At 39.1% G+C, this 16,076-nt stretch overlaps 1 protein-coding gene across 3 annotated transcripts in view; it reads right to left on the reverse strand.

The window, feature by feature from the left end:
* The window catches only part of LOC119779980 (voltage-dependent calcium channel subunit alpha-2/delta-2-like), a 58,046-nt gene that overhangs the window by 9,700 nt on the left and 32,270 nt on the right, over positions 1 to 16,076 (reverse strand). For all 3 annotated transcript variants that reach the window (XM_038279845.1, XM_038279844.1, XM_038279843.1), the window contains 15 exons: positions 13,144 to 13,279; positions 10,624 to 10,755; positions 10,476 to 10,533; positions 10,328 to 10,378; positions 7,963 to 8,062; positions 7,701 to 7,862; positions 7,481 to 7,591; positions 7,302 to 7,380; positions 1,580 to 1,629; positions 1,334 to 1,423; positions 1,160 to 1,225; positions 991 to 1,065; positions 841 to 915; positions 677 to 748; positions 465 to 536 (listed from right to left, as the gene is read on the reverse strand). In XM_038279845.1, the coding sequence (XP_038135773.1) occupies positions 465 to 536; positions 677 to 748; positions 841 to 915; positions 991 to 1,065; positions 1,160 to 1,225; positions 1,334 to 1,423; positions 1,580 to 1,629; positions 7,302 to 7,380; positions 7,481 to 7,591; positions 7,701 to 7,862; positions 7,963 to 8,062; positions 10,328 to 10,378; positions 10,476 to 10,533; positions 10,624 to 10,755; positions 13,144 to 13,279 (1,329 nt within the window). The remainder of the gene's footprint in view (positions 1 to 464; positions 537 to 676; positions 749 to 840; positions 916 to 990; positions 1,066 to 1,159; positions 1,226 to 1,333; positions 1,424 to 1,579; positions 1,630 to 7,301; positions 7,381 to 7,480; positions 7,592 to 7,700; positions 7,863 to 7,962; positions 8,063 to 10,327; positions 10,379 to 10,475; positions 10,534 to 10,623; positions 10,756 to 13,143; positions 13,280 to 16,076) is intronic.

Consider the following 16,076-nt stretch of genomic DNA (forward strand, 5'->3'; position numbering starts at 1 on the left):
CTGTTAATGATATGGTTTAGAGTGACACCAAGTGGTCACCATACATATCAGATCATAAACCCATGTAAAACCTATAAGAAGAAAAATATGTTTATATATATTACATATTTATGATTTAGACATAAAATTATATCTGAATATAGTCAGAAGGAAACATCTTCTATAAGTAGCTCTGATAGATTCATCTGTAAGAAAAAAAGGAGTTAAATAGTGTTTTATAGTTTCCTGTGCTAATCTGAATTTGTATATATTTTTTAATTACTGGATGGATGGATGGATGGATGGATGGATGGATGGATGGATGGATGGATGGATGGATGGATGGATGGATGGATGGATGGATGGATGGATGGATGGATGGATGAAGGAAAAACTAAAGCAGCAGCGTTGAAGAAAAAAAAGTTACAATTCTTGCTAAAATCTGCTTTAGCAAAGGCAATAAGCAAAATCTTCAATTTACTCACTTTATCAACAGACTTAATTAGAGTTTTTATCTGCATCTCCCCTGTTCCTCCATCAATCATCTGCCGCCGAATCTGAGTAAAAAAAAAGCAAAGCAAAAAGGCAGTTTTAGTTAGATCCCGTTCATGTTGAGCTTTGTCCTTAAGACTAAACAGAGGAGGCTAATGAGAGCCCAAGTCAATATTAAGATATTGTAATTTAATATGCTTCTCACCTCCTCTTTATTAGCGTCTTCTACCTCTGCATCCAGGAAATCCAGGGTCACAGGTTCAGGAAGGTTAACAGGCTGAGAGGATTCAATTAAACACCAAATAAGCCAAAAACAGAAATAATTCAACCTGATACATATCAATTTCTCATTATCCACACATAGGGCACCTTTGGCTGAAGATTAGGATGAAGGAGCAAATATCCATTCGGATCGATGGCAAAAATGTAGCCATTGGCTCCAAGCTGTTGCAGACAACAGAAGAGGGTGTTAAACTGCTCTATCTAGCAAATCAAACATAAAGATTAAGTTCCACCTACATTATAGCGTGGCGTCAGTCGCTTTATCTCATCTAAATGTACATCCACTCCCATGACGCCTAATATCAGCTGATTCTGAAAAGAACATGAAGGACAAAATGTTAAAAAGTTAAAAACCCATGTTCATGAACTTTCCACCTTCTGTCATTATTTGCTGTGGATTTGCTACCTGTGAATTTCCATTCATAGTGAGATTAAAAACAGGCAAAGTCCCTGTTACTACCAGGCCAAGTCCCTGTAAAGAACAGGTTTAGAACAGCACCAGTTACATCAAATGTTTCACCCTTTCCCCTGTGTATTGAGCTTATATGCTGTTTTTGATTAAATATACTTAGCTTCCCACCAGAGCATCTTGATACACGTTGGTCCATTGAACTTGCTTGGCCACACTGCCTGCCAGAACCATTGGACGCCCCAGCACATCCAGGTATTCCTGATTAAAAATACAGACATAACGTAAGCAGATGCAACCTTTAAAGGAAATTCAACATCAAACCACAAACTGGGTGCGTTGCAAAATAGACAAAGATGCTTTAAGTGAAACATTGACTAAGGGATCAGCTGTGTCAGAGGGACCACACAAACCCACCTGGGTATTAATCCGTATAGCACAGATGGAACGGATCTCAAAATAGTAACCTTGCAGGCCACAGAGGGGGGAAAAGACAGACAGACAGAGAGAGAGAGAGGAAAAAAAAGGAGCATGTGCATGAGATCAGATAAAATGCATTGTGGGGCTCATGAATGTTCCAGATTTGAGATTTTACTTAAAACTGTGACCCAGTCACCAAAATCTCCCTGACAGAGAGCTTGAAGAGCAACACTTCACAGCATTAAATGTCAGTGCATTTGCTTAAATCATCACAGGACTTGTCTGCGGAAAGCCTGAAAGCTGTCAAAGAACACAGATTATGCATTCAAAACACTGAACTGCTGCTAATCCAGTTTAATCCATTTCTCTCTAATCAAATTCAGGCACCCAGATTTTCTTTTATTATAACAGGCTTAGAAAAAAACTTGCATTGTTCTCACTCAACAATGTTTTTTGTATTTGTATTTTATACATAGCTGAGATCATGTACATGATCTTAATTACTAGAACATATACTAATAATGTAAAATTTGTAATAAGTAAATGAAATTTTTTTTTAAATAACACAGCTGCAGGTATTTTTGGGGGGTTTGGTCTTTTATCAGTTTTGCTTATCTCTAAAATCATTTTTCCTCCACTTCTTTGCAAAAGAGATCATATTAATTTCCGTTTACTTCTGCACTTAAACTGGGCAACGCTAACAAATGTGCTTTAAAAACAAACCCAATAATAGACTTATCTGATCTTCAGGTTTGCGTGTCTTAAAAGTGAAAAAATGTAGCAGATCTTTATAAAATGCGCATAGTGATATGTGTTTGTGTGCGCAAACAGACTGTGTGCAAACCATTTTTTACGGGTGTGCCTTCATTAATATGCAGAATACATTCTATGACCAAACCATGCAAATTAATGGGTGGATGATATGCAAATGCAACATACCATGGTTTTTTTGTACTTAAGAAAGTCAGGAGTAAACTAAGAAGCAAAAATATATACAGTCATTGTTACCTAGAAAGGCAGCATTGGTATAATGTCAGGGGATGAAGAGATTTTCTGTGCACATGTTAACATATTTAGACTGTCAAGAATAACAATAGTAAAATAATAATAAAAAAATGTCTACAGGCCAACACAGATCCAGCAGGATGGCAGACAACATTAGCAAAATAGTTTTGCACATGGTAAATATTTATATTTACATATCCTCCATCCATGAATATGTGTAGTTTAGTCTTTAGAATATGATCTGTATATTGATGAAGGCACACATGCACAGGTTGTCTGGTGAATTAAAAATGCAAAATCCCTTTTCAACGTTACAAACATGTTTGCTCCTGTTTTAGGGAAGACAGACCTCAAGATCAGGCCCAAAGGGTTTTGGATGTGGACTAAAAAGCTCAGTATGATCTCATCTGACCAGATCACTGTTTTACATTTGCCGCTGCTCATGAAAAGCTTGACTCTAATTAAAAACAAGACTTCTTATGATTAAATTCATATTCTTCTTCAATAATACTCAGATTTGCGGTACAAAACATTGATTTTCTTGGTAAAATGCAAGTTTTAAACTATAGAATTGGTGAAAAAGTGACAAAACACAGATAATGAAAATGTATGTGAGTATTTTAAAAAGGTGCTGCATTGATTAAAGATAATGGTGTACCAAGTTTTTAAGCAGGCAGCAGCAGTAGAACTGCTGTCAATAGGTTTCATTATTTTTATATGAAAACCAGATTAAAAATGTGAATGTAAATCCTTTATTTCCCACAATGGGGAAATTCACTCTCTGCATTTAACCCTTCCCCTTTCGGGAGCAGTGGGTTGCCACTGTTGGCACCTTGGGAGCAGTCTGAGGTTAAGGGTCTTGCTCAGGGACCCAGGGTGGTAGTCTGTGGGAGTGTATGTAACTTGAACTCAGAACCTCCGGGACCCAAGCACAATGCTCTAACCACTAGGGGAGTGGTCGCCCAGTGGTTAGAGCAAAAGCATGGAGTTCAGCAGAATCTCTTTTTTGTGGTTTCAGGTAAAATGTAAAATTCACACATTTTATACCCTGTGTGTAACAAAAAATACACACCAACGCATACCCCCTGCTCCACACAAATACACACATAGTAAACTCCCCCAAGGCGACCTGATGGAGGTCCCGATTAAGATGGTTGATCCTCACAATGTAACTGCTTAACAGAAAATTGTCCCTGGCTTGTAGGAAAAACAAGTAAACACACACACACACACACACACAATAGTAAATGAAAAATAAATAAAACAAAATGATGTTTTAGGTTTTTAGTGGAACAGAGCGTGTAAAACTGTCCAGTCTATAAGTTTAAAGGTCATTTGGTTGGTCTAAGACCTTTAAATATTATAGAAACGAAATAGTATTTTTTTAAGTTATGGTGTTTTTTTCTGTATTGTATCCTTCATTGTCTAATCCATGATTCATTACTGATGTTGACACTGTTAAATGATACTGTTGTAATCATAAAATATGAAACACTAAAATGCTTCTGAGCCAATTTCAGTCAGAAAACTGGGTTTGTAGGTCCCATTCTTGAATAATTAAGTTTTTATTCTTTCTCTACTTTAAGAAAAAGTAGAGAAAGATGGTTTGCTGAGTCTCCACAGCAAAGCATATAAACAAGGCCTTTTCCAGAGATTTTACTCTAGAGATTGGGTCAGCTGTCCATCAAGCCATCAGTCCATAATAAATCGACTGATGAATTATACATCTTAGGTTTTTTGCTGAATAATCTCTGCTGGCACGGTTGGTACTCCGAGCATCTCCTTCATACTAAATGTCAAACAGCTTTTAACTTGTACTTTATCTTAAAATCGAGTTTCCAGATTCTTAAAACAAAGAGGGGCCTTCAGTGTGCAAACAGCCATGTAGGCTTTTGGGGGTTTTGTTTCAAATCCTTATTAATTATTGCTTGATATCAGATCTGAGCATATTTCTCCTTCTTTCTGCCATGTACCTCAGTCAGTGGTTTTAGTTTTGCCTCAATAAATTATGTCCAGCTTCCTGAATTTTTGGGGAACATGAGGCCATCTAATAGAAGGGACGGGAGAGTAGAATGTCTAGTGCCATCACCTGCTGGAGTAGCAGCATTAGAGCAAATGACTTAAAGAAGCTAAAAAAAAACTGATAAAGAAGGCTGGCTCTGGTTTGGGAATTCCTCTGGAACCTCTGAATATGATCTTACTAGGAAATATTTTTCATTGAATGAAGACAAATATGAACAAATCTGGGCACCCTCTTCAGAAAACTGTTAAACAACAACATAATGTTTTCTGTCAAAGGCTTCAGACAGACCTCTACAGGAGATCCTTCCAGCTATTAACATCTACAGCGACTGGTTGAAAAGACCCAGTAACAGTTACAACAACACTAAATATCCCTTTGGGATCAATAAAGTATTTTTGGACTGAATTTAGTTGAATTAAAGTATTACCTACATATGCCAACATTTCAGCAAAATATTCACTGTGTATTTAAACTCTTTAACAGTTATATTTGGTAATAAAGAAAGTGGTTGAATATATAGGCTAAAAATACATTTTATTCCAGTTTCTTTTTTATTCCTGTTTCTTAATCCTTTTTTTCGGTCATTGGAGTCAGAAGCAGGCATTTGGTGATTTTTGTAACAGTTTTTATCTCTAGGCAAACAGCGAGATTCACACCAAGAGAAACCATTTGTAAAAACACAAAATATTAAAAGAGGTTTTCTAAAAGTCAAGAACAAATGTTCTGTCCTAATTTAAATGAAATGTATAAAAATGTGTCTGTTTTAAGGATAATCACACATTAACCATCAATTTAATGGCCTTTAATCTATGATTATAATAATAATAATTTATATTTCTAATCCCCTTTACATTTTAAAATGTCAAATTTTCACAGAAAAGAATGAAAATGAAATATAACAACAGAGAAATAAATAAGTAACACAAATCACATGCAAGCATGGACTAGTTGGCTGCATCGGATGAGTAGGAATGTTTTTAAGTTGGTTGAAGGAAGTGTTGCTAAGGTGTTTACTAACTTTTTCAAATGTAAGGTGGGGATCAAACCTTACATTGAAGTTTGTAACTGTAGAAGAAATGAAATGTTCTGGCCAGAGAAGTTTACAGTGAAGAGGGCGGAAGACTGAAGCTGTTGAGAGATGCTGATTAGCAGAGCTCCAGTTTTGCACGTTTTATTGAAGGACAGTACATCCAAGCTTTAACCTCCTTGAGAAAAGGTGGAATGGAGTAATATCAAAGTTTAAGGGGGATTCGAGTCAGCTTTGATTAAAATCTGTGTATTGTCTGCATAACAGTGAAACTAAATCCTGTGGTACTGTAGGTGAAGATACTATCCAGGGGGAGCATGTAAAGGGTGACAAATTGGGGACAATGACTGAACCCTGAGGGACTCCACAGTTGATTGTATGAGTCTGTTGGGCCATAAACCATGATAATAACTTTGGACATCATGGACCAATGTCCGTGTTGCATCTTAACATGTTCAATGTAGTAGAGGGTCCGGTTTTTGTTCTCTGCACTGCAACCCCCTCACAGCCCCATTTACTGCACAGGACACCTCAAGACAATCAGTACTGAAGAAAAGGCCAGCATCAGCTGCTATAATGAGGTCATTTGCAACACTGACCAAGGTCTTTTCTGTACTATGGGCAAAGCAAAGTAAAAGGACAGAAATTTCTCATTGATGTTATTGAGAATGAAGCGGTCACATGGGCTTGCGGCTATGACTTTTTCCAGAATTTAGAGTAGGAGCGGAGGGTTGCAAATGAACATGTAATTGGCAAGCTGTTCTGGATATAAGGGATTGTGTTTTTAGAGAAAGGTTTATTGTTGTCAGTTTTTAGAGTGGTTAGAACGACACCAGCCTGTGGTGGAGCCAGAGATTAATAATATTTGTGATCAAGGGACTGATGAGAAAAATATTTGCTTTTCGCCAACCTTTATGAAAAGGATTAAGGGTAGATGTGGAGAATTTCATCTTTTTGATGGTGTTAGTGACTTCTTGCTAGGAAACTGGTGCAAAGCAATAAAGGGGTAAAGAAGTCTAAACATGTGAAATAAGTCGATGAAGGTGATTGGTTTATTCTTGACTGTTAAACTATATATATTAATGCATAACTCCATCAGCCTTTTAGAATCATATAAGTTAAAATATTAAAACACAGTAAAAAGAAGATGAACATGACTCCAAAAAACTATTCAAATCTCATGGGTAATAAAACGGTATAAAGAATAAGGCATTGTTAGAGTCTGTTACTGAGAATCAGGTGTTTTTTATGTGTGTAGAACACATAAGCCATAAACAACAAAAGACTTAAATTACCCAAGAATAACAGGTGGGTCTTTGATTTGTATCTGACTTAGAGGACGGACCTGTGGTTGCTTAAAAACATCAGCGCTCCAACTACACATAGCTCTAGTGTGAGCCAACAGAATTGACAAAGATTTGGGGCCAGGTGCATCTACAGAAAGACTGAAGCCTGTTTTGTGTTTGCCATGACCTCGATGACTGAGAACAGGCATGTTTATTAACAAACTAATGTAATGATCAAATAGTACACTTTGGGCCTCAAATAGTACTGACTTGGTCGTTGAACTGCTGCTTTTTTCAGCTGTTGAAGAGTTCTCTGTATGGTGATAGTTCACAAAATACATAGGCATACAAGGTCATGAAAGAGAAATGTCAGCGTACCTTTATTAGTACAAGCAATCCACTGTAAAGGCGTCACATCATAATTATGTTGACCCACAGAAAAGGTAAAAACTCGTACCTTGATGGGGAGACAGAAAATAAACAGAATTAAAGATATAAAATGCATCAATTACATGCACAGAGGGATTATATTTGGAAAATATATTGATAACACTGACTGTTTTGTTGGGCCAGTTGTATTGCAGGAAGACATCCTGAGCTCTATCCTCCCCTCCATCAGTGAATAGCATAATTATTTTATTGCAGTTAGCCCGCGGAACATTTGTCTTCTGTAAAACGCAGTAATATATATGCATGACAGGTCAATAGAGAGAGACCAAACACAGTACGGTTGGAGTTAATTATCTTCCTGGTGAAATAAATCAGTAGGTAACTTGCATTAAGAAGCTGGTTGAAGGCAAAATGAAAGCCAGACTTGTAGTCAGTGGTGCCTTTAGCCTGCATCTGCTGCACCGCCTCCTTAAAAATCTTTTTGTTTTTCACGTTAGCCTGGACGAGATGTTTAAAGCAAGGGACCACAGCCTCAGCCTTCTCATTAAACTGAAACAAAGGAAGAGACAGTCTACAGTCGAGTACAAAAGATGAAGAGATTTGATGATTAAGGATTGATCAAAAGGCAAGAATTCGTGCAAAAACCAACCCTGGCTACATTAACGTAGTCGTCATCAGATAAAGTGTCCAGCATTTCCATCACAGACGCCTTGATCAGCTTCAGCGTTAGTCCACTGACGCTGCCACTCCTGATCAAACACAGCAAAAAGAGCAAACTGTAAGTGGGTAGAGGCAGATAAAGGTTTGAGAGATCTCTAATTAGAGTACATCAAAGTTATTGTGCAAGTTAAGCAGAAGTTGGTCAAATAATATGGTCACTCAGTTAGCCGTGTATTTGCAAAGTTACATCAAAGACTCAGTTTTGTTTTGACATAGTTTACTCTACAGGATTAAATCTGACTTCCCAAGCTAATGTCACTAACCTTAACCTTCCACTTCACAATTGGGAGACAGTGGCTCAGGAGGTATTTGGCCATGACGCTTCACCCACCCTTATGTGCAGCTGGTGGTCAGAGAGCTTGGTTGCGTGATAGTACAGCAGCCTCGCCTCTGTCAGTGTGAATAGCTGAATGTAGGGCAAAGTGCTTTTTGGACTTTACCATAGTTTGGACATTTTCCATATTGCTGAGATTGGAGCCATTTCAAACGCTTAATGTAATAATTTATCCATTCCTAAGCTTGGTACAGTCATTGTAGGATAAAATGAAACTGGTCAGCAACAATCTAAACTTCCTCCTATCAACTATTCCTTGTAAAACAGCTTCATGTCAACACGCAACTTTTCCCTCTTCAACTAAAATGACGTGGGAAAAAAATGTTTTTTTGAGGAGTCAAAGCAAAAGAAGTTTAAAGCAAGTAACCACAGCCTAACACTATAATAGCTATGAAGCATGGTGGTAATGGTTTCATGGTGTGTGGCTGTTTTGTTTAATAAAACAAAACAGATTAAGTAATAATAAATAAAGCATTGCCTCCAATTTCTTTAAGTTAACTTAAGACCAGCAGCTACATTCTGTTATTCAGACACAAAAAGGCTTTCCAATGGCAATTACAACCAGAAAACAACAGTAATGTACACTCACCGGCCACTTTATTAGGTACACCTGTCCAACTGCTCGTTAACACTTAATTTCTAAGCAGCCAATCACATGGCTGCAACTCAGTGCATTTAGGCATGTAGACATGGTCAAGACAATCTCCTGCAGTTCAAACCGAGCATCAGTATGGGGAGGAAAGGTGATTTGAGTGACTTTGAACGTGGCATGATTGTTGGTGCCAGAAGGGCTGGTCTGAGTATTTCAGAAACTGCTGATCAGTTTCTGAGAATGGTCAGAAGAAGAAAAAACATCCAGTGAGCGGCAGTTCTGTGGGCGGAAATGCCTTGTTGATGCCAGAGGTCAGAGGAGAATGGCCAGACTGGTTAGAGCTGATAGAAGGGCAACAGTGACTCAAATAACCACCCGTTACAACCAAGGTGGGCTGAAGAGCATCTCTGAACGCACAGTACGTCGAACTTTGAGGCAGATGGGCTACAGCAGCAGAAGACCACACTGGATGCCACTCCTTTCAGCTAAGAACAGGAAACTGAGGCTACAATTTGCACAAGCTCATAGAAATTGGACAATAGAAGATTGGAAAAACGTTGCCTGGTCTGATGAGTCTCGATTTCTGCTGCGACATTCGGATGGTAGGGTCAGAATTTGGCGTCTACAACATGAAAGCATGGATCCATCCTGCCTATTATCAACAGTTCAGGCTGGTGGTGGTGGTGTCATGGTGTGGGGAATATTTTCTTGGCACTCTTTGGGCCCCTTGGTACCAATTGAGCATCGTTGCAACACCACAGCCTACCTGAGTATTGTTGCTGACCATGTCCATCCCTTTGTGACCACAATGTACCCAACTTCTGATGGCTACTTTCAGCAGGATAATGCGCCATGTCATAAAGCTGGAATCATCTCAGACTGGTTTCTTGAACATGACAATGAGTTCACTGTACTCAAATGGCCTCCACAGTCACCAGATCTCAATCCAATAGAGCATCTTTGGGATGTGGTGGAACGGGAGATTTGCATCATGGATGTGCAGCCAACAAATCTGCGGTAACTGTGTGATGCCATCGTGTCAATATGGACCAAACTCCCTGAGGAATGCTTCCAGCACCTTGTTGAATCTATGCCACGAAGAATTGAGGCAGTTCTGAAGGCAAAAGGGGGTCCAACCCGTTACTAGCATGGGGTATCTAATAAAGTGGCCGGTGAGTGTATATGCTGTATTCTCCTAACGGAAATTTTGTTTGATCATCTAGCTTAAAACCTTAACCCAGCTTTCCATTTCCTGAGAAATTTTAAATTTTTCAACAAGAATTTAAAATGTTCCCCGTTGTGAAACATGAAGTGACCAAAAGACAAAATTTTCCTGGAAAAACTTCTTAAAAATGACTGAATACTTACACATCAACAAGGATGACCATGTCTTTGGGAGATGAGGCACCTTGAATGTACCTGTGACAAAGAGAGAAAGAAGAAAAATATAAGACCACACATACTGTAAGTCTATAAAAAAAAAAAAACATTGACTTTTGTAAGTGGCAGGCTGTACCATGGTCTTCTCCGGACATCATACAAGTCGATTTTATCAGGTGCTTTCCAGGGAGTAGCTGCAAGAAATAAATAACAGGGTGTTTATAGAGCTTTGTGGTTGTTTAATTCAAAAGAGTTAATTTATATTTAAAAGTATCAACAGCTACCTGGATAGTAGCGAGTGACTCCCGTTGCACTCCCAAACGCCTGCCACAGTAGTGACGGATCTTCCCTGCTGTTCTCCATAAAGACTCTCTCCAGGGCCTGAGTCCAGTTCAGCTCATTCAGGATGTCTGGAGCTGAAGCAAAAATCCTCAATGAATAAAAATTCCCAAGTATTATGTGAATTGTATGCATTTTTCTAACATATGTGTGTATTTTAGGGTTTTGTTGTTCTATAAAAACATACAAAATTGAAATGTGTAAAAACATAAAAATAATATTTGAAAAATCCTGAAATAACATGATTTTTATCATACATTTTTTAAATTATACATAATACGCCTACATTTAAATACACTATCTAAAATGCACAGTAGTGCTTGGACTTGTATGAACCAATGATATATATTTTATGTATTTTATTCTTATTATGAATAGATTAATTAATACAATGAGCAATAGATGTGTAATAATAACTATATCAAAGCTAAAAATATAATTCCATATTTTTTGGTAATTGATTCTAAATAAGAAAAGTATTTTTAAACAAAAAAAACAATTATGAGTATGCATATCAAACTGTTACAAGCAGACATTTTCAAAATAAAATGTAAAAAGCCCATTGTTTCAGAGCTATTTTAAAAAAGGGTTCAAGTTCTGCTTTAACTTTTGAAACTTGAAATTTATTCTTTACGACTCTAGCTAAGGTAACCTGTGTTGAGCATGAACACGTTCAATGAACTGCGTTCACTGGATATTTTAATATTTTTAGTGAACAGTGAGCTGAACGGATCAGTTTTGAAGTAATGAACGTGAACAAGAGCGACGTTCAATCTGAGAACAATTAGCGACAAACAAAGTCCCCTTTCGTAGTCAATTGATAACATATTTCATAGGTTTTACGTCACTTATTATGGTAAACAAGTCAAACATTTCTACTGCTGGTACTTTTCTGCGCGATTCAGACTCATCTGTTGGTATTTCTGAGGCCAGTTTTGCAGAGCGCTTGGTGTTTTTATGAACTCACAAAGGAAGCCTTGGACAGAAAAAAACTCGCCTTTTTGTGTAAACTGTGCCCACCGAGACTTAAAGGTTTGGTGGAGGATGTTCTTTTTTGGGTGGATCATGAAAATTAGAGGTCCTCCTAATTGACAATCATTCTGGTGATATGTGTACATAAGGCCGTCCTACATGCTTGTCCCCAGTTTCACTTACCTGTGGTGAGTCTGCCATAGTGGAAAAATTGCAAATCTTCTTTTGGAAAGTAAGTTCATGAGCGTTGCAAACAGCAACTTTTAAACAGAGTGTGCACAAGGAGAAATGGGCTTGTGTACGCTCTCGCATGCACGTAATAGATGGTCCCTCCCGAGAGCAGATACAGGGTTGTGCATGTGGATTTTTTTTAAAAGTGGAGAGGTCGGGTCTTTCCAAAAATCAGCGAAAATCCTCCACTATACCTTTAACAAACAAGTCGGTACGTCAGCCACATCCACTTCAAACTTAAAGCGACACATCGAGTTAGGGCATCCAAGCTATCATGGGAAATATCTGCTACTCAATGAGGACTGTAAGAATTTCTTTTTGATACACATCTTTTCAGCAGAACTTAAATTTACCTGTGTATTTCTGAACTTCTGTGTTTGGCTAAATAAAGGCTTCACTGTACATTGTACAGTGCTCTCGCAAACACAGAAATTTGGCCAAATAAGAAGAAGCTGAAACGCTGAAACGCTCTCACCACTGCCTAGGGCCTAGGCAGTGGTGAGAGCGTTTCAGCATTTCATTTGTGATTCTGATCTCCTGAATCCTTTCCCTCTCATCCACTGGCCCTGTCTGTTCCTATCTGATCTGTTTGCCTGAACCACCTTTGGACGCCTGCTGGATTCTGCCTGTCTGTATCTGTGCTTTTTTTGTCTGAGCTGGTATCTCGATGTACGGGACTCTGAACCTGCCTTGGAACGTGCCTGTGCATGTCTGTCTGGGCACACTTCTGGGCCCATCTGACTTCTAAACTGCCTTCACGTTCTGAGGATTCCTGGAAGCCTGGATCCCTCTGTTCCTGTTTGGGTCAGAACCTCTGATCGAGTGAAGAACTCTTGGATCCCTGAACTTTTCTGGCCTGATCTGTTCTCCCCTGACCTGAATCGGCTTTCTGCATACTCTCTGGGGCTGCAGCATTGGGAACACTCAGGGCCGCATCTCGTTGGCAGTGCATCAGATGATCTTGCCTATTATTGAGAGGATTGACTACACTGTTAAAAAAGAGTGTCAGTGATTGGGCGGTGCCCCTTCAACCCAGTCGCTGAAGGTCCGCAGATCCACATCAGCTCAGCGCTTCTTTTCTGTCTGTTTATGGTTTTGTTTTAATTAACGTTTTAAACTTTCCTACTGGCTGTCTCACCTTGAATACTGGGTCCATCTGTCCCGTTTTATGACAGTTGGCTTTACTGTTTAGAATTATCTTCATCATGTTAATAGGTCTCAGAGCTCCTGCTTTTAAATTACATCATTTGAGCAGCACTCACCTCCTTTGTAAATATCTGTTGGAATCTGAACTGCTGTGTGCGAGAAGTTGACATTATTTTTGAAGTTTGGATCATACACAAAGTCAAGCTTGAGTTGGGAGGGGTTTTCCACCTCTGCCTCTCCATCCATGGAATACTGTCAAAACAAGTGTGTTAAAATTCAAGCACAAAACTTTATCATGTGTTTAGAAAACTTCAAATATATATTTTATAACATATAAATATGTATATACACTATATTGCCAAAAGTATTTGCTCACCTGCCTTGACTCACATATGAGCTTAAGTGACATCCCGTTCCTAATCCATAGGGTTCAATATGACGTCGGTCCACCCTTTGCAGCTAGAACAGCTTCAACTCTTCTGGGAAGGCTGTCCACAAGGTTTAGGAGTGTGTTTATGGGAATTTTTGACCATTCTTCCAGAAGCGCATTTGTGAGGTCGCACACTGATGTTGGACGAGAAGGCCTGGCTCTCAGTCTCCGCTCTAATTCATCCCAAAGGTGTTCTATCGGGTTGAGGTCAGGACTCTGTGCAGGCCAGTCAAGTTCATCCACACCAGACTCTGTCATCCATGTCTTTATGGACCTTGCTTTGTGCACTGGTGCACAGTCATGTTGGAAGAGGAAGGGGCCAGCTCCAAACTGTTCCCACAAAGTTGGGAGCATGGAATTGTCCAAAATGTCTTGGTATGCTGAAGCATTCAGAGTTCCTTTCACTGGAACTAAGGGGCCAAGCCCAGCTCCTGAAAAACAACCCCACACCATAATCCCCCCTCCACCAAACTTTACACTTGGCACAATGCAGTCAGACAAGTACCGTTCTCCTGGCAACCGCCAAACCCAGACCCGTCCATCAGATTGCCAGATGGAGAAGCGCGATTCGTCACTCCAGAGAACGCGTCTCCACTGCTCTAGAGTCCAGTGGCGGCGTGCTTTACACCACCGCATCCGACGCTTTGCATTGCACTTGGTGATGTATGGCTTGGATGCAGCTGCTCGCCCATGGAAACCAATTCCATGAAGCTCTCTGCGCACTGTTCTTGAGCTACATGAAGTTTGGAGGTCTGTAGTGATTGACTCTGCAGAAAGTTGGCGACCTCTTCGCACTATGCGCGTCAGCATCCGCTGACCCCGCTCCGTCAGTTTACGTGGCCTACCACTTCGTGGCTGAGTTGCTGTTGTTCCCAAACACTTCCATTTTCTTATAATACAGCTGACAGTTGACTGTGGAATATTTAGGAGCGAGGAAATTTCACGACTGGATTTGTTGCACAGGTGGCATCCTATCACAGTTCCACGCTGGAATTCACTGAGCTCCTGAGAGCGACCCATTCTTTCACAAATGTTTGTAAAAACAGTCTGCATGCCTAGGTGCTTGAATTTATACACCTGTGGCCATGGAAGTGATTGGAACACCTGATTCCAATAATTTGGATGGGTGAGCAAATACTTTTGGCAATATAGTGTATATATATTTTGAAGCAAAAAAATAAAATATCTTGAAATTATACAATGCATACACATGACAGCACATCCTGCTTCTGGTGAGCAGAAACTGTTTCTAAAAATGAATGATGCACATTTGATCTTTAACACCAAAGTCAGGAAATCTCTCGTAGTAATTAATGAGTTGTCTGTCACTGAAATAATGACTTCTTAACAGAAATATGTTGAATGGAAGTATGACTGCTTTTTTGGCAGCAAAGAAACAGAGAGTGAGAACATTTGCTACATACGTAGATCACCTATGCAGGAAACATGCATGTTACCCATGGAAACAACAGCAATCTTTGATTTAAGGGAAGGAACAACTCAAACCTGAGGGAAAACTTAATGCAGTTCTTCTGGCAGATAGCTAGAGCAGGGAGTCAACCGTCAGACCAAAGATATGCTGTTGAGTTCTATTTAATAAGCTTGCAGTTTATTAAGTGAGAAATCGCCTTCTTTATGCTCTTTTTTTGAAGGTAACATTAGTTGGTGTCCAGTTCAAGTTTATAAACTAACCATCCACTCAAAACACATACTTTAGATGTAAGCACCCTAATCTGTTGCAGCAAAAATATGATGTTTGTTTTATTGTAGCTGCAGTATGATTACTATCCTTTAATTCACTTTTGTTGCCACAGGTTAAAATACATTTTAATAAGGTAGAATTTTCTGAGTGATATATAATGTTCCTGAGAAAGATGGTTTTACAGCTACAGTACATCACTGAAGCCAGTTAGACTCTGTAGTATATTGTTGACCATTCTGGTGGCATAGGTTGTTAGGAGGAATGTGCTTACAACTGTGCAGCACAGAGTAATGCTGCTGCAATAGGAGCAGAAGGATGGGAGATCTGCTTGAATAGTTCTAGACTTTTCCTATTATGAAATTTTATAGTATTTATTTATATTATGAAATATTAGTCCTCCAAAACCCTGACCACCCAGGGTGCAGACCAGGAAGCAGAGTTGTAGTTTAACACACATCTCTGCAGCTTCTCTACTGTTACCCACTCTTTACTCCATCCAGACAGTGTCTTGCCCACGACCAAAATCTAATAAATTAGCAAAGATTCCCAAAGGAGTAAATCATGATAATCTAATTAAAATCAAAATAACTCCAATTGGGGAAAAAGTTAAAACAATTAAATGCGGTCTGTTTAACATAAGATCGCTTTCCTCTAAAAGTCTACTAGTTAATGACTTGATTTGTGATAATCACATTGACTTGTTTTGCCTTACAGAAACCTGGCTGCAGCAAGAGGATTATGTGAGCATAAATGAGGCAACTCCTTCAAGCTATTTAAATTTTCACATCCCCAGAAGTTCTGGGCGAGGAGGAGGAGTAGCAACAATCTTCGAGTCTGACTTACTGATTACTCCCAAAACAATTAATTCCTACAACTCTTTTGAACATTTAACCCTTAATTTCCCTGATCCAAATTTC

The sequence above is a fragment of the Cyprinodon tularosa genome, unplaced genomic scaffold (assembly GCF_016077235.1).
Source record: "Cyprinodon tularosa strain WSP-4 unplaced genomic scaffold, ASM1607723v1 ctg154, whole genome shotgun sequence".
NCBI lineage: Eukaryota > Metazoa > Chordata > Actinopteri > Cyprinodontiformes > Cyprinodontidae > Cyprinodon > Cyprinodon tularosa.